The following is a 17317-nucleotide window of genomic DNA, read 5'->3' on the forward strand; positions in this document are numbered from 1 at the left end:
TTTGTTCAATTGGTCTCGATGACATTTTTCTTACAGTTCCGGTGATACAAACGTCCTCATTTTCCCGGACATATCCTAGTATTGACACCCCACCCCCCCGCCATTCCAGCGCTCTAACCACCACTGCCCCCCCCCCCTCTCCAAAAAAAGGGAGTCCTCTTTTTCAGAAACCCAAATCTGGTCACTCTAGTTTAGCTGTTGTCTTAAATGGGGGTTCTGTTGAAACCAAAGTGGTCCAAATGCAGGTCCTAAGATGGTCCTGGACAAGTTCATACGGTTCTAACAAATCTACTGCCATCAGGCTGGTTTAATTGGGTGGCAATAGAACAGGCTACAACTCAAGCCGTCATGGTTCTACTGAAGTCAGAGTCCAAATGAGATTCGACTGGCATTAAATTGATTCTAAAGGTGAAGTTGTCCTTGTAAAGTAGTTCTACTGTCGCCAAGGCGGTTTTAACAAGGTTCTCCTCAAGGCAAAGTGGCCCCAATCAGGTTCTGGTGCTGCCAAAACCGATTTTAACATGGATCTGCTTGAATCTAAAGTTGTCCCATAGAGGATGTACTCAAGTCATGGTGGAGTCCAGACGCTCCTTGCGAGCTTCCATTTTTGTGAAGCGTCCGCGCGTGACCGAGACACAGACGAGACGGGACGCAGGGCCACAAGCTTTTATTGCAGTGTGGCTTCCTGTGAGCTCACAAACAAGGTTCCACTGTAAGGCTGCGGATGTTGTCGCCGCGTTCTAGTCATCGCTGCTCCGTCTCTCACCGGGACCCGATTGGGGAAGGTGGGGGGCGGATCTGCTTTCCATAGTGTTACGCTTCCAAAATCAAAGTGCACTCGAACAACGTGTGGTGGCGGTTACATTCAAAGCAAAATGTAAGGCGGCCAGGAGAGAGCTAACACTAACGTTGCTGTGATGCATAGAGGAGCCACGCGGCGACCAGAATAAATTAGTCACGTTGAAAGGAAAAAAAAAAAAAAAAGAAATGCCTCACAGTGGGAGGGAGGCAGAGGTCTTTTTTGGCAAAACTTGGAGACGACCTTTCCTGACAGGTCAGCGATTTATATGGCAAAAAAGTGGGGTTTTGCATATTTTAAGTTACTGACATCTCCTTCATTCGGGGAATAAAAACAAGCCAAAAAAAAGAAAAGAAAAAAGATGGAGGGAAAACGACGCTGAGAGACGCCGACTCCTTCATGACATGGACACACACGGCAAGTGGTGGTGTTCTGGTGGGATCGGGAGGGGGGTGGGGTTGGCTCCGGATGGCCCGGCGGGGCGCCCGCGACATCACAGCGGCTGCCCCTCCAGGGACACCACCACGTTGCCGCCCAGCTTCTCGGCCAGTGTGCTGCGGTCCTGGATGTCGTCCAGCCCGTTCACCTGCCACTCGTGCTTGATGCCTGCGGGGGGGGGGGGGGGGGGGGGGGGGGGGCAAACCCATTCGAGGAAACAATTAGTGTCAATTTCACTCAAAATGGCAAGGAAAAAATGCCCTGCTAGACGTGGCCCATTTAAAAGCGAGCAGCCGGGGGGTGGGGGTGAGGGCAGCCTTGCTCATGCGTATGATGTGGCTCTTTGCGGTAACACAGTAAAAAATGTGGCTCTTAGTCTTTGACTGGTTGGCCACCCCTGCACTAGGCCAACTTCATCGACATGAAAGCGCCGTCGTGAGGCGGTGACATGCGAGAGAGCGCCATCCCTTTCCTGGTGTCGGCCATTTCTCTGTGTTAACTTGTGGGGCCATTTCATTTTCCAACTCACTTCGGTGCCACAAACGCGACTTTGAGCCAGCTGACGAGGCTCCCGTTGGACGGCGGGGGACGCTCACCTGTAAACTTTTTCTTGATGGCGTCTTTGGAGCTGGCGTAGATCATCTTGCTCTTGAGGGGCGCACCCTCGGGGGCCCTGTGAGGGAAACCAGCAGGGAGTGAGGTCGCGCGCAGACCAAGCAACTCCTCTGCCGCATCAGACCACTAACCAAATTAGTTAGCGCATGGGTTCTGCTCAACTTAAAGTGGTTCTAACCACATTCCCATGAAGTTGTTCAGGAGTTTCTACTGTCTTCAAATTGGTTCTACTCCTAACAGAAGTCCTTCTTTGGTTCCAATCTGGTTCTTCTATGGAAGGGGTTCTAGTTAGGCTTCTCCAACAGCAAAAGTGGATTTGAGGAGGCTCCAATGAAGTCAAAGTGCTTCTAATAAGGTTCTGCTGAAGTCACTGTAGTTCCAATGTCCTTCCGTTTAAGTTGTTATGGTTTGAGCCAAACAGGTTCTTTTCCGGAGTCCGCATTCTACTGACGTCACAGTGGACAGCACAAAAGTTATTTAAGTGCGACTTAAGTCAAACAGATTATGATGCGCAGTAAACGTGCTTCTGACAAAGTTCTGCTCAAGTCACCACCGCGTGGTCCTAAGCAGTAAACGAAAACCCAGCGCCAAGCGGGGAGGCCGCGGACACAATTAGTGCAAGGACACCGCACGCATGCACGCACCAGAAGATGAAGACCAGATCCTCCTTCTTGGACTCCTTTGTCTCGTAGGTGGCGTCATAGAGTCCGTATCGGCAGTCGTCGAGCGGGAGGAGCTTGACGAAACAGGCGTAGGGGTCGTCCACTGTCTCACCGATGTCACCCACCAGGATCTGTTTGTTCTCCTCCACGATGATCTTCTTGCGGTCGTCGCTGAGGCAGAAGAGCACCGCCTTCTTACGCTGCTTCACCTCATCCGGCGACCTGTGCGACTTGCGCACCTTCATGTCGTTGAACACCTTGATGACCTCGTCATTCACCGTCACACCTGATGCCTGGGGACACACTTGCACCGCGTTACCCCGCAAGTATGACTGCAACGATGCAACTTGAGAATGTCAAGAAGTCATTGCTTTGATTCCATCTGCACACTTCTTGAAGGAGGCAGTAAAAACTAGATACAATTAAGACTGTCACAACTCGTGTTGAATAAGAACATTTCCAGCATCTAAAACTGCAACAAACGTTTGATAGAAGTGCATTTCTAAACCACTTCACTGGACCAGTGGCTTTAAGCAGGTTCCTGGTCGGTTCCAGACCGGAGGGATTGTTAGCTTTAAATCAGCCCACTGTGGTCTGAACTGGACTTTGGCGCCCACCGGACCCTCAGCACTGGCTATGTCTGGTGTCAAGGGCAGGCAGGAAGACCGTCGGGCCTGAAAATCATGAAATAAATCCCCTTTCTATGATTTTCAAGTTGACTTAGTGTACTATTTAGAGCTTCTCATACACAATTGAATAGTCGGACTACTCAATGTTACCATAAGGGGATTTGTGTTGAAGGTGGGACCTTTCCAGCATTCATTTGATACCTGGACATTCCTGCCCCGGCCGGCGTGGCTGCTAACTCTGCCGGTGCACCGCCCAGCTGCAGCGCTAAAATGGCCGCCCCGAGGCATAACGGTCCTAGTCCCGGCGTGGGTCGGAGCACGCCGCTAAAAGCCACCAGCGTGGACTGGTCGGAATTAGGCGGCACCGCTCTCTCTCAAGCGCCGAGCCTACCACCCGTGTGGTGTTTTGTCCGGTACTAAGTGGAGAGGCGTCGGCGGCGGCGGCCATGCTGGCTAACATCACGCTGGCCGCCAATCAGCTACACGCACACACATACACACGGCACGCACGCTTCATGTGGGAAGCCGGGAGTCCAAGCGCGGCTGCCAATCCCGTCGAAAGGCCGGCTCTTACCATTCTGTCCCGGACTTTGTCGGCTTCGTTACGCCGTCACAAGGCTTCGGTAAAAGGGCGGAAAGTATCGACTAGCAAAAGGGTGGACAGCCGAGAAGGAGGGGAGGGTAGGGGAGGGCAGGCCGGGAAGGGGGAGGAAAGGGGGGGAGGGCATGAGGGGATGAGGAAACCTGCCAGGGTTCGGAAGGGGCGGGGCTACAGCCCAACTAATGATTGGTTACTGAATATTAATGAGGCAATAATTCCAATCAGTGCACGTAACCGGTGCCGTTCTCGCGTGAGCTTTGCTGTTATCAGACGCCCAAAACAAAACAAATGTCAGCCGTTCACCAGCCACAGACTGAAAGTAAAGGACGGAAGTGACGCAGCCTTGCAAAAAATAAACAAGACGTTTATAACCGGTAATTGGAAAGTGAAATAAATCAACACAATTTGTTGGGTGGTCAGGTGACGTTGTTGGCGGCTACATTTCCACTTCAATTTAAGTGCAGTAAAAATCAAGGCCAGTAGTATGACTAATATTCCTTCAAAGTCATTTATAACTTAAGTTAATAAAACACAACACAATTTCTTCTGCACATTTAAAGTCTCATCCATTTTCTGTACTGCTTGTCCTCTCGGGGGTTGCGGGCGTGCTGAAGTGCTTATCCCAGTTGTCATCGGGCAGTAGGGGAGGGACAACCTGAACCAAGCCAATCGCAGGGTGCACACAGACGAACAACCATCCGCACTCGCACTCACACTCACACTCGCACTCACGGGCAATTTGGAGCGCTAACTCAGCCGACCATGCATGTGCTGGGGATGTGGGAGGAAACCGGAGTGCCCGGAGAAAACCCACGCGGGCACGGGGAGGACATGCAAACTCCACACAGGAAGGGCTGGAGGTGAAATCGAACCCGCACCCTCCTAAATGTGAGGCGGACGTGCTAACCAGTGCTAACCCAGAAGCGTAAAAAATAAAATAAAATCAAATGTTATGATATAAAACACTTTCTTTTCCATAACAAGCAGGCTGCACAAAGTGGTGACAGCAGCAATGTCATCTTTCAGTAAGAAATAAATAAGGAAGCAAAACATGAACATTGACCTGCACTCCAAAAACACACTGGCAAAAGTCCACAACAAAAAGGGTTGAACACAAGAACAATTCTAAGCTAAGCAGCGGGATGTGTCCCAAATAACAAAAATCAAACTCTGAACCAAAACAAACTTGGTAAGTTTTATGATCACAAAGACAGAATGAAAATGTTTTTGTTTTGTTTTTTCCTGTGTGTGGACCTTTTAAACGATGACACTTGATTGCCAGCTTGCAACATTAGTAGCATTTCTGGAAGAAAAACAATGCGGAATGAGCAACACAAATGAGACTATTATTTGGTTGCCAGCAAGAATATCACTACTTTTTCATTGTTGTCCCTGAGAAACGCAAAAGATGAGTGCGTGCGTTTGCTTTCAGTGCAAAAAGATTCGAGTCAAGTACCACAACTAGTCACACATCAGCAGGTCAGAGGTCAGTAGTTGTAACAAGGCCAGCGGAGGGAAGGGATACCAGCGGAGGGACGGGATAACGCTCTACAAACGGGTCAATTCACAATGACCTCTGACCCCTGCAGTCCCATGAAATGTGGTCAACGAGTCACCTCAAGATGGCGACGTGTGAAATAGTGACAAGCTCAGAGGCGAGCCCGCTTGGCGGTCGGCGCTTGGGTCGGGGCGTGCTTCGACAGGCCGAACTTGCTGAGCTGGGCGTGGAAAAACTGTTGCAGGCGCACTCCCGCCTTGGCTTCGTTGGTATGGCGAGCATTGTACTGGAGGCAGTTGGAAAACATCAGTTCAACGTCAGAGATGAAGTCACCTGCGCGTGACGGAAACAAATCAAAGGATGAGATCGACTAACAAAATGGCAGTGCTATAACATAGCTGATTAGTCTAGCGAATGAGCGAATGGGAGGGCGCAGTTAGCAATCAGCTGGGAATCACTTGCCCCTTGGCCTGAGTGGCCGGTGCCAATTCCTATCTTAACCAGAAAAAGAAATGTGCTAATAGATTCATCAGCTGCTTAATTAGAAAAACATATCGTGACTTTCTTTGCTGCCTTAACACAAAGGCAGAACATTTGACAGTTTGTTGTCCTTTAGTCGGAGAAATAGGCAGCACAAAAGCTGCCAAAGAAAGAGAAGAAAAAAATCCTTCCGATTTAAGTTGCAAATGTAGGACAGGTAGAAGCAACGCATTGCAAGAAAATGCATTTGGTTTTTTTTCCTCTCCATTTCAGGCCCATTTCTCCCGATTCTAAGCAGTCGCCAGTGAGTCCCCCCCTTTGGCGCATTACCTGCGTTGAGGTAGTGGGAGTTGTTGACCTTTTCTTGGATGATGTTGAGCGCCATGGGTCTGCTGATGATGTCATAGTAGTCGGGCACCTGCTCACAGGAAGAGCGAGACGGGAAGTAGCATGGTGACGACGGCGAGGCGGCCAACGGGTGAGCGGACCTGTGTGCGGGTCACCAGCTTCATGAAGGGCCAGCTGTCATCGTGGCGGACCAGCTCCACCACTAGGAGCTCGCACGCCGACAGCTCGTGGACACCTTGATTCCTCCCGGACGAGCGGCGGCTACTCGAGGGCGAGGCGGCGGCTAGACGGACTAACTTGCGAGGTCCCGATGGCGTCGGCAAAGCGTCTAGGGGAGGAGGCACGTTCAAGTGTAAGCATCTTTATAAATGAATAATGAATGAGGGGGGAACTAATTCAATGCTAAACAGCTCATTCTCAGATCACCTGATCAGCGACTGCAAAATACAGCCCAAAGAACTCATTCATTTTAATGATACGACTAGAAAAAATGTTTTGATTTGTAATGTCATGTCCAAAATGAAATTTGCGACCTTGAACGAACCCTGACGTGGGATTTGTCGGCCATTGGCATTCTTACAGGCACAAACATCAGCTCCGTGAGAATTTGCACAAGTGTGGGAAGTGCTGAGGATGCGAATGTCTTTGCCTCACTTTGAGCAAGGTCATCTTGGCAAGCGTACCTGGGGTGGGCGCTCTCTTGCGCCCCGACGACCTTCTGGCACCGCTGTCTTTCTTGGTGCCGGACAGGGGCGGGGCCTTGCCGCCCGACGTGCCAGCCCTGAACAGAAGCGACGCATCCTTGCCCGACGACCTAAGAGTGGATTATATGTCGATGTTATATGTATCCATGTGGGCACAAGCACTCTCTCTCGAAAAAAAAAAATCACCAGTTTTCTAGCTCAATCAGTTCCATCTCAAATCTGTTCAGTGGGCACTGAGGCGCCCTTATTGTCACGTGATGTCAATTTACATGCATGTCAGAAGAGCAGCCCTCTCCTCTTGCCCCAACCCTCCCTCCCCACCTCTCTCGAGCAGGCAAGAGGGGGTTTATCGGCGGGGGACAGCAGAGGCCGGAGAGGAAAAGAAAATGAAGGGGGCGAGGGATTCCAAGGCCACACAACTGCTTCCAAATAAATTGGATTTCATTCATAAAAATCACCATACCTATTCACATGTAATGAATTGGGTTATGTGAAAAAAAAAAAACAGTGCATGCACTGCGTTATGGCTGCATTACCTGATGCATAAGTGACGTGATCAATGTTAAGTGAAGGTTGTTTGACGGACTGGACGGTATTTGCAAAAAGTTTTTTTTTGTTTTGAGAGCGGGGGTAGATAGATTCGCCCAGGGCGCCAGGACCGCCTCTGTATACATGCATGTCAAAATAATATGCCACCAACAGCCGCTCCTGAGCCATGGCATTACGTACTTAGATTTCCCATTTGACGTGGTGAGTTGCTGACTTTTGGACATGGCCTGAGTGCTCCTGCCTTTGGGGGGCGCAGCCTGACTCTTCCTGGTACTGAAAAGCAAACATTTGACATTTGTAAAAGCGGCTCACGAAATTGCATCAATGACTGTTCACAGCCGCAGACGGGAACGGACGATAATCAAGCCAGCTAACGACAAGATTGTCAAAAGCAGCTCAAACTTGCCAAGTGCAGCGGCAGATCCAATGTCAGAATAGCGCAAGACTCGCCTCACAACAAAATCGGGCTCGTCCTCTTCCGACTCCTCTTGGTCGTCGGACTCTTCCTCAGACATGGTCTCCTCTTCCTTGTCTCGGTTTAGCAAAGGCTGCCGTCGCAAAGGAAGGCGGCCGGACCTCTTCTTGGGCCGGCAGTCGGGACAGAACCATTCGCCCTCTGGAACGCTCTAGAGAGCAGAGCGGCAGTGAGCTGACGCACGTAAGTTGCCGCACGCATGCCGCCTGGGCCGGCCGGGCTCGGCCAGCGTGCACCTTGAGGCGTGGTCGGAGGCAGCGTGTGTGGTGGCCGCGGTCACACGCGTCGCAAAGGAGCATGTTGTCGGCATCGCCCTTGCGGCGGCACACGCGGCACCGAGCGTTCAGGACCGAGCGTGACCACCGCACGCTTCTTTCCAGGATGGCTAAATGAACAAAAACCTGCCGGCGTAAGCGTAAACACAGACAGACACACACAAATTATTCAAACGGGGCCATCCAAAAACGGAGGAAGGCGGGACCAATATAACCTGCGACAGACTGGAAGATGACAGCAGAGACTCCCTCCAGCACTCCAGCACAGACTTGGCAGCACGACTGCTGTCACTGACCCCATCTGAGGAGAAAAACAGAAATAAAATGTAGTCAGTGAGGGAGGAAAAAATAAAAATAAAAGGGCAAGACAGGGAGGGAGAGATAGTGAGCAAAAAAGGAAAAAAAAAAGAACGAGGGACACAAATAAGGGAAAGACAGAGCTAAAAAGTTAACTGTGAGCGTGTAAGGGTGAACTCTAATGAGAATAGGGAGAGGGGGGGAAAAGAAAAAAAAAAGGCATTGCTCAGGCGATCACGAGAGCAGCCATTTGCCAATCATACCATCACCGGTATACTTCTCATTCTTTTTGCCTTTTTAAAGTCCCAATGATCATCGTCACACACACACATCTGGGTGTGGTGAAATTTGTCCTCTGCATTTAACCCATTCCCACTGAATGTAGCCAATGAGTTGGGTAGGGGCGGACCTACCTAGCGGGGCTTTGAGGAAGCGTCTCTCGATGCCGCACTCCACGTGTCCCAGCGCCCGAGCTAGACTTTTCACCGCCACCATCTTGTCTGCTGGCAGTCTGCACACATTCATACCCGTCAACATTTGCACCCCTCTTACATCGGTCTCTGTCGTCATCCGAGTTTATTTGTCCATCTTCAAACTTATCTGTCTGCAATTTCACACCAGTCGCTCTGTTTTGTCTTTATGCCTGTTTGCTTCTATTTGAGTCTCATCGGCATCGTTCTGTGTCTGTTTACATCATCATGGGTTCTCATACAAGTTCCTATAGTCATCCTCGTACCCGTCTCCGGCGTTCAGGCTAGTCGAGTCCTCTGTCGGGGCTTCGCTTCCATCGGGACTCAGCAGCCGGTAGTTTCCCGTCTTCAGTGCTGCCCGCCACTTGAGTCGGCCCATCACCTGCAAAAGAGTCGGTGGGACCAGCGTGAATGCAACATCTTCACCCGATCTCAACATCTCGTTACCTTGAGCGTTCCCAGAGTTCCCTGGTGGATGCGGTCTTCGATGTCCAGCACCAGGTCTCTCAGTCGCCCCTCCATGAGGGTCTCGGCCGCGGCGGTGCATTCCGGGACAGATCGAGATGACTCAGGATCGTCTGGACGGAGGCGACAAGTACGCTATGAGGAGATAAGGTGCGCCAGGGGGCATGGCCATAGTCGCGCTGCAGAGAGATGCCAGGAGGGGAGCCCCCAAAATAGGGGGAAGATTGGTACCGGTGCAAGTGTACTTTCTGCGCTGGCAGGCCTGCAGAACCTCCTGCAGACGCTCACGCTCCTGCTGTAGTGCCTCCTTCAGGCCACTTTCACGATGGCCTCGCGGGTTCAGTGCGTCCATCAGCTGGTCCAACTCATCCACCGAGCTGTAGAAGAACCACTGGTTGGGACGGTTGACCGGCGGGCCGCGGCAGTGCAGGGGTGCTGGACTCGAGCCGACACTGCGGGGACAAGAAACTGGGATCATTCTGGGCCAGAACCAAAACCAAATCCGATCGGTGTGGAGGAAAAAAAAAAAAATCTACTATGTTCATACGACCCCAAAATGATTTTACTCAACTGTGACAGGTTAACCAAACTTTCCATTTCAGCTAACGATTCCTTTAATGACCAATCATCTCTTGATTGCCTTTTTCAATGAAGTGATGTGAGGAGAATGGCAAAAAAGTAGACTTCCCTGGAATCTTGTGGGCCCAAATGATTTCAAGCTTTACTTTCTGAGTGACTTGAAACCAACCTTCCCTCCGCAGGCTCCTGCTGGACACGCTGGCCGTCCTCCAAGTCGGTGGCGGCAGGGTCCGGGGTGGCTTTAGGGCAGGGCCACAGCATGTCCTCAGTCAGGCCAAATGCGTCCTCCTCCACAAAAAGCGCCGAGGCCGAGGGGAGGAACCAATAGCGTCGGTAAAGGCGGTCCCGGCCCAGCGGGTGCAGGCTGGTGCAGGCTGCCGCCTTCTGGATGCGCTCCTGCAGCTCGCGTACCTGCGGCAGGGGGCCCAGACGCACATGACACCAACCGCAAATGGCAGATTTCTTCCTCAAGTGAGCGCACTGGATCAGTCGGGCCCTAATTTGGAAACGGGCGGTGGCTGCGCGGCTTCATGGCCCCGTCTCGAAATCGGCGTGGGCTCACCTTCTCCTGGTCCGCCTCCAGTTCCTCTGCCGTCAGCACACCGGGAGGGTCTGTTGGAGCTTTGGGGTCGGCGGTCGGTGGCGATTCTTTGACTTTGGCTGAGGAGAGAGACGTGTCCTCGGACGAGTCACCTTCAGTGTCAACATTTCAGACCTTTCAGTTAAATCGTGGAGGTCATGTTTGGAAAAAGGTTTCCGTAGCTCAAATGGAATCTGAGCCAACCGCGTTTGAAATTTTGGGGCCAAAACAAAATAACTTGTGGGATTTGACGTGGGCCATATTTGCCAGCAGCACAACCTTTTGTGTTCTTGGGGTGGGCCGACGCTTCCGTCATCTCATCTTTCATCTTAAGGCGCCGCTCTTGGTCGCGCAGACGCTCCTCTTTGCGAAGGCGTACCCTGCAGGAGGCCACATGCAGTGGTCACACGAGGTTGGCAGTGGTTGGCCGGCCAAGCGCGTACCTGCGCGCCGCCTCTTCTCGCTCCCGGCGGTGCCGCTCGACCCGGAGCTCCCTCAGCTCTTGCCTTGCAATGCGTTGCTCCTCCACGCATTCCTCGATTAGATCTCTGCTGGACGCCAAAGTCAGCAGCTTGCCCATCAAGGATTGCAGTATGCTCAGTTTCTCGCCTGGACAAACGCAATGCAGTGCGGGTTGGCTTCCGACAGCTTGACGAGAAAAGCCGGGAGCTCACCCACCCGCTGTCAGGTCGTAGACGGCTGTGCGCGCCAGCTTTGTCATCAGCGCTGGCTGTGCTGAGCAGAGCTCCACGCAGGGGTCATCTGTGGACGTGAAGCCGCCCTGCCTCTGGTAGCGGAACTTGGGGTTGCTGTGGTTACAGTCGGCGCCGGACGCTAGGATGTGCAGGCGCAGGATTTCCGAAAGCGTACAGCTGTCCAGGTCCACCTCGTGCAGGCCGCAGCCCAGGTGGAGCTGAGACCAGGCGGCGGCCGAGGTCACGGCGGCACTCGCGGCTGACGCCACCCGCTCCGAATCGTCGTCCTGAGCTTCCGACTGATCTGCAAATGCGTGCACACTCAACATCTTGCTCAATGTCTGCCACACATTGTTGCGTCGCATCAAGATGCAAAGAGAACTCGGCAGGTGGCGAGAAGAAGACAGACCCATAGCGTGACCTCATCAAGGTACTAAGGGGGAGGGAGGTGGAGGGTCTCACCCTCTTGCGTATCTTTGGCCGCCTCCTCTCGCTCCTCATCCAGAGCCTGAAAGATGGCCGTGATGAAAAAGAAGAGCATCTCACACAGAGGACCATCCGGATCGGAACCCACGAGAGCCTCCTCCAGAACCTCTGTAAATGGAGCCAAAGAGAGAATGAAGTATCGCTTGGCGACGGACACAACTCACGGGGAGCAATTTCAAGACATGACAAGAACTACACTTCAGGCTCCTACCCAGAGTGACTCCTTCTGGGAATTCGTCCTTGAGGCCAAAGTCCTCGCCGAAGGCCCGCAGAAACTCCAGGACCATCAGGGCTTCCCCGAAGAGCTCGGCTGGCAGACGAGTCCTAACGGGCGTGGGAGCAGGCAGATCCTGCGAGGGGGAAATGAGAAGCTGAATGTACTCTTAATTGCGGCAGGTGAGGGCCCGCCGATGTTTTGCTAACCTTCAGGTCTTCACATTCCATGTCCTCTCTGGGTTTGTTCCACAGTTTTAGCCTCTCCGCATATTTCTTTTTCTCCTCCTTCAGCTTTTCACGCTCCTGCAAAACCCAAGTCAGACATATTTCAAGTTTTGCTGCATGGAAATAGGAAATATCACTCGTGGACTTTTATTTTTTAATGTGAATTTAAATTCATAACTCAAGATTGTTTTTTCATCATGAAAAACAATTTTCCGCGCTTTTGAATTAAAATTCAATACGATGAATTATGATGACTACAATGGTACAAAATAAATTCTGACTAGAGATTCATTAAAAAGAAAAACACAAAGTCACGTGGCAAAGATATTTTGAGTTGAAGATTTCAATTGTTTGGGGAAGACTCACCAGATCCTTCTCCTGCTTGCGGCGCTCCTTCTCCTCTCTTTTCTTCTGCTTGTCCCGCTCAAAGCGCTGCCTCTGCTCTTCCTTCAACTTGGCCGCCTCCTCCTGGGCCCTCTTCAGCCCGGCCTTGGGCATCATCTCCTTCTTCTTCTGCAGCAGCTTCAGATTCTCCGCCGCCGCCGCCTTCAGCAGCCACGTGCCGGCCTGACGTTTTGTACGCTCAAGTGAAAACATTCAGACACCGATGGATTTTCGTCCGGTTCGTCATTCTTGTTTGACGGAAAAACAGACCCCAGCCTTACTTGCATTTGTTGTAAAGATAATCGGTCCACATTCCCGGAGGACTACACAAAGCCGAGAATATTTCGATTTATCGTGTAAGGAGCAAGGCCGCTGTTCGTGGCTCTGTCTCACGAGGCGGTCTGCCCTTAGAATGGCCTGCGCTAAAACTTGCTCGCACCTGTGCTGGCGAGCAGCCCGTCTCATTCTTGACGCTGCAGGGGAACCGGGGCGGCTCATCCGGGAAGAAGTGGGAAAAGTTCTGCTCTGCCAACCGATACTTGACCACGCTGGATGCCTGGTGGAGGAAAGTCGCATGAGAGGAAGTGACGCGTCGTTGGGAGGCGGGGGCGGGCTTCTTACCTTGAGCCGAACCATCCCGTCGGCTGGCTCGCAGTGCTGCTTGAGCAGCAGTTTCAGGCGCTCGCGCGACATCACGTTTTTCCTGCGCCTGAACGCAACAAAAGGTGCCGCATCAAATGTTTGCTCAAATATGGGAATGGGGGGCGGGTGGGAGGGGGCACACCTGATCTGATTGGCTCTGACGACAAACGGCTCGCTGTGCTCCTCAGTCATGATCCTCACCTCGTACTTGAACGCCGATGGACTCAGAGGCCTCTTCCTTTTTCTGTTTACAAACACATGGACAAATGACGTGCCACAGAATCATTGTATCTGGCCCGCAAAAGCATGGCAGTATTTTTTTGACTCCCGTTTGAATCTAGTTAGGCAGCAGAAAAATTAAGGCTCAGCTCAGGTGGGTATTGAGAGAACAATGGAGCTGAGCATTTCAGCACGTGTTGTGATTCAGCACCAGTTGTGATTTGATCAGTGGGCTAAAATGGGTACAAACTATTTTGGCATCTGTGTTTTGTTTTGTTTTTTGAGTAGCGTTACAAAAGCCCAGCGATCACGTTCATGTTGTGGTTTCTCAAGCGCGCCAGTGGTGAAAACAAGTCAGACAACTCCAATTTGGGACTTGACAGGCTAACAAACTCGAACCTGCTGGGACTCTGAAAGGCAGTGGCTTCGTCATCATCGCTGTCACTGATGACGATGACGTTGCTGTTGGCTGACTTATTATGTCCGTTGACGGTTGGTGCCCCGTTTGTGCTGGAATGTGACAAGTGGACCTGAAGGATTTCGCACATGTGCCTAAAACACACACAAACGTACGCATTTTGTGTGTGTAGAGTTGGGCATTGTGAGCTCCGATGAGTGGTTGCCTGCCTAGAGGCGAACCGTCCTGCTTAGCAGGAAACATTCAAGCGACCTCAAGTGTCCTACCTGGCCTCGTCGCGACCGCTGACGTCCACCGTCTCGCCGGGGAAGAAGCGGTCTTTGGCAAAGCCGTAGACGTCCTCGCAGAGCTCGCTCAGGCGGCTGCGACGACCAAGTGCCGCCAGGTGCAGCAGTGGCCGCACCAGTGAGTGGGGAAAGTTCTGAAGGCTCTGCTTAGCTCGTCGCTCACTCTCCACTGCCTCCAGATAGGTGAGACCCGCTCGGCCAGTCAAGGAGCAACTCCACACCAGGCTGTTGCAAAGGATGGTCCTCTCGAAAAATTCACTGAGGGCAAGATGGTGACAATTTTAGGGAACCAAGTTTTTCTGTAGCCATCAAATGAGGAACACGAGCGTCCACTCGCTCACTGTGCTAAGATCGAATGAAGTCAGGGTGCTCTTGCCCTTTAAGAAGGGAACGTCTCCAACGTGCTTGGCCTGTTAGCAGTTAGCGGCTAAAGGTAGCTAACAAGTTACAACTAAGCGGCGGGCTAACTCTTCTAACGATACACCTGCCACTAAAGTGCTTTCATAGAAACACAAATGATTGTGATTCAAGTACTTTGTGTGGAAGTTTAAAGTGAGCTCGTGAGTGGGACCGGACCAACGTGTCGTGACGTCACGACGCCGGGCTCAGGTGATGTTGGTGTCGGTGAATAACGACAGCCGTGGGGCTGGCGGGCGGACCAGCGAGCCGACCAGTTGAGACTCACTCGTAGCTGCGGAAAATTTCATGGGTGATGCGGCAAAGGAAGACCTCCTCGTCGGGACGCAAGTCGGCCGGAGGCTCCTGGCGGACGAAGGCTTTCCTGTGAAGAAGCGGCATCTCGGGTGGCCGCTCTAGAAACAAGAAAAAAAAGGAAAGGGGAGCGTGCGGCACAGTCGAACTCACAACGGACACCCCGATGGGGTTTCATCTGGGTCTCCGAGGAGCTCCTCGTCGGCTCTTTTGTTTAGACGCGCCAAGTAAGCGTCCGCGTGGAAGGGAGCCTACCGCTCGGCTCTTGTTTAAGGGAGACCCAATCGAACTCCGCGGCACTGGACTCACCTGTTCGGGCTCAGTATAACAGCGAAGGTTCGGTTACTTTGTGACCCCTCGACGAAGTTGTGTGTCTGCGTGCGTTTGTGGCAACGCCAACTAATCCGCGAGGCGGAACAACAAACTTTCCCGGGTAGAGCGGGCTCACTCACTGGGGGCTTGTTGACTAAATTTTTGTCTACTTTACGTACCGGAACAAAGCTCGTAAATGTCTCTGTGCTAATCTAGGCTTTGTCGAGTGGCACGTTAAGTGACGCCCAAATGTCTCTTTGAATGAAATCAGCAACGCTACTGACGGCACGACTTGTCACGCTTTAGTTAAACTAGTTTCAAAACTTTCCACCACCGGCACGCCACCTTCAAGGTACTTCCGAACTGAGTTTGAAATCTCGTCAAATTTGAAAATTTCCATCATTGTTCATCTGGAATTATAATCTAATGGTTTACGTAACTGTCACTTTTCATTCATCGAAAAGTCATCCGTGTGCCGATTAGATACAGTTGAATGAACATCGTTCATCTGAAAAGTAGCCCGCCCTCCGAGTTGCAGTGAGTTTCCTGAACGCAACACACCGAGAATGAATGGGTAAATCTTAACCGCCATTGGCCGGGTGCAATGATCAAGCCGCGCCGTTTTTTGTTTTGCAAACTTTATACAAACATTAAAGTTTTCTTTTGTAGAATGAACATATCAAACAGATCAAAGGATAAATTCGAAGAAGCAGCACAAAATGTAAGATTCAATTTGGTTGAAGGACACACCAAAGACTTTTGTCTAAAAATAACAATGGACGCGCACTTTTCTTGTTAGAAACGAGTCAAAATACGGACATATTACTTCAGCTCAAACAAAAAATAGTGAGAAGTAAAGACAAGTTACAAACTTTTGCTTTGTGAATATGGAACTTTCCCAAGAGCAGTAGAACGTTAATAAAATGCTTAAGCGTAGTCTTCTGCCGGTCCCAAGCCCGGGTAAATGCAGAGAGTTGTGTCAGGAAGGCCATCAGGCATAGAGAATTGCCAAAATTGCTCATGATGCGAACTCAGTCTGTTAATTCCTTACTGGATCGGTCGAGGCCCAGGTTAACAACGACCCCTATCAGTGCTGTTAACCTGTTTGACGACTGTGGATTGAAAAAGGAAAGGAGGAAGGTGTGTCAGTAGGCAGTGTTGCGTTTGGTTCAAGATGTCCGTCGTTGAGCAATGAAAAATAAGATGTGGAGTAACAGTTGGTTCTTTATTTGCAAGATCTTGAGTTGCTTTATGGCAGTCAGTACACATTGCACTTCAGCAGATGAAACAACATCCTCATAGTTCCGGTCATAAGGCTTTATAGTGCCCACAAGCAGGAATAAGAAAGAGAAGAAAAGGGAGGGGAAAAGAAGGAAAAACATTTCCTCATAAGGCAGACATTTGTTCTGTTATCACCTGAATGCCTTATATACTTAATGTTTTGTGTCTATGTAATGGAAGGTTACCAGCTCTTTCCTCAGGGTGTCTCTGACCTGTTGTGGCCGCAGCTGTCATCCCCTGGTGGAGTAAGGATGGGGTTTTCCCTGCTGTGATGGTCGAAGCGGGCGAAGAACTGGTTCAGTGCGTCTGGGAGGGTGCGATCTGATAGTACTGCGGCTGTGGTGTCGTTATTGTAGCGAGTCAGGGCCTTAATCACCTACCACATCCCTCTGGAGTTATTGTTTATGAAGTGTGTCTCGATACGCTTTTGGTAGCTGTATTTGACCTTCTTAATGCCCCTCCGCAGGTTTGTCTGTTCTTCCTTGTAGCTTAGCAGGTCCCCTGTTTTAAAGGCAGTGTCCTGTGCCTTGAGCAAGGTCCTCACTTCACTGTTGAGCCACGGTTTCTGATTAGGGAACACTTTGATGGTTTTAGTCTCCGTCACATTCTCAGTACAAAAGTTGATATAATCCAGTACCGCAGATGTGTGATTGTGAAGTGTGCTGATACCAATCTATAAGAACAAGGGGGATGCGCAGAGTTGTGGCAACTACAGAGAAATACAGTTAATGAGCCATACAATGAAGTTATGGGAAAGAGTGGTAAAAGCTAGACTAAGAGCAGAAGTGAGCATCTGTGAGCAGAAGTGTGGTTTCATGCTCAGAAAGAGTATTTCAGATGAAGTATTTGCTTTGAGGATTCTGATGGAGAAGCACAGAGGGTCAGACGGAGCTGCATTGTGTCTTTGTAGATCTGGAGAAAGCATATGACCGGGTGGCCAGAGAGGAACTGTGCTATTGTATGAGGAAGTCTAGAGT

General features: G+C 51.0%; 2 protein-coding genes across 4 annotated transcripts; both read right to left on the bottom strand.

Annotated features, from left to right (window-relative positions):
* Positions 1-652: 652 nt before the first annotated feature.
* LOC147045642 (cofilin-2) lies at positions 653-3870 on the bottom strand. 2 transcript variants are annotated; one of them, XM_085932854.1, is made up of 4 exons: positions 3718-3870; positions 2497-2807; positions 1834-1910; positions 653-1405 (listed from the first exon to the last, which is right to left on the bottom strand). In XM_085932854.1, the coding sequence occupies exons 1-4, from the start codon at positions 3718-3720 to the stop codon at positions 1293-1295; spliced, it is 504 nt and encodes a 167-aa protein (XP_085788980.1). In that variant the 5' UTR covers positions 3721-3870; the 3' UTR covers positions 653-1292. The 2 variants fall into 2 exon arrangements, with proteins under 2 accessions (XP_085788980.1, XP_085788981.1); XM_085932855.1 differs by having other exon boundaries at positions 2497-2818; positions 3718-3852.
* An 824-nt stretch (positions 3871-4694) lies between these two features.
* Positions 4695-15570, bottom strand: baz1a (bromodomain adjacent to zinc finger domain, 1A). 2 transcript variants are annotated; one of them, XM_085932853.1, is made up of 28 exons: positions 15057-15570; positions 14722-14848; positions 14016-14294; positions 13731-13883; positions 13255-13356; positions 13092-13179; positions 12910-13026; positions 12453-12653; positions 12069-12164; positions 11857-11995; positions 11622-11753; positions 11143-11463; positions 10908-11073; positions 10744-10844; positions 10447-10544; positions 10054-10295; positions 9537-9757; positions 9288-9418; positions 9107-9222; positions 8784-8881; positions 8289-8374; positions 8035-8199; positions 7774-7949; positions 7504-7596; positions 6754-6884; positions 6211-6398; positions 6053-6140; positions 4695-5575 (listed from the first exon to the last, which is right to left on the bottom strand). In XM_085932853.1, the coding sequence occupies exons 2-28, from the start codon at positions 14832-14834 to the stop codon at positions 5394-5396; spliced, it is 4023 nt and encodes a 1340-aa protein (XP_085788979.1). In that variant the 5' UTR covers positions 14835-14848; positions 15057-15570; the 3' UTR covers positions 4695-5393. The 2 variants fall into 2 exon arrangements, with proteins under 2 accessions (XP_085788979.1, XP_085788978.1); XM_085932852.1 differs by having other exon boundaries at positions 10447-10577.
* Between the last annotated feature and the right edge of the window lie 1747 nt (positions 15571-17317).

This window comes from Syngnathus leptorhynchus, chromosome 15, assembly GCF_054491065.1.
Source record: "Syngnathus leptorhynchus isolate UIUO chromosome 15, UIUO_Slep, whole genome shotgun sequence".
NCBI classification, from domain to species: domain Eukaryota; kingdom Metazoa; phylum Chordata; class Actinopteri; order Syngnathiformes; family Syngnathidae; genus Syngnathus; species Syngnathus leptorhynchus.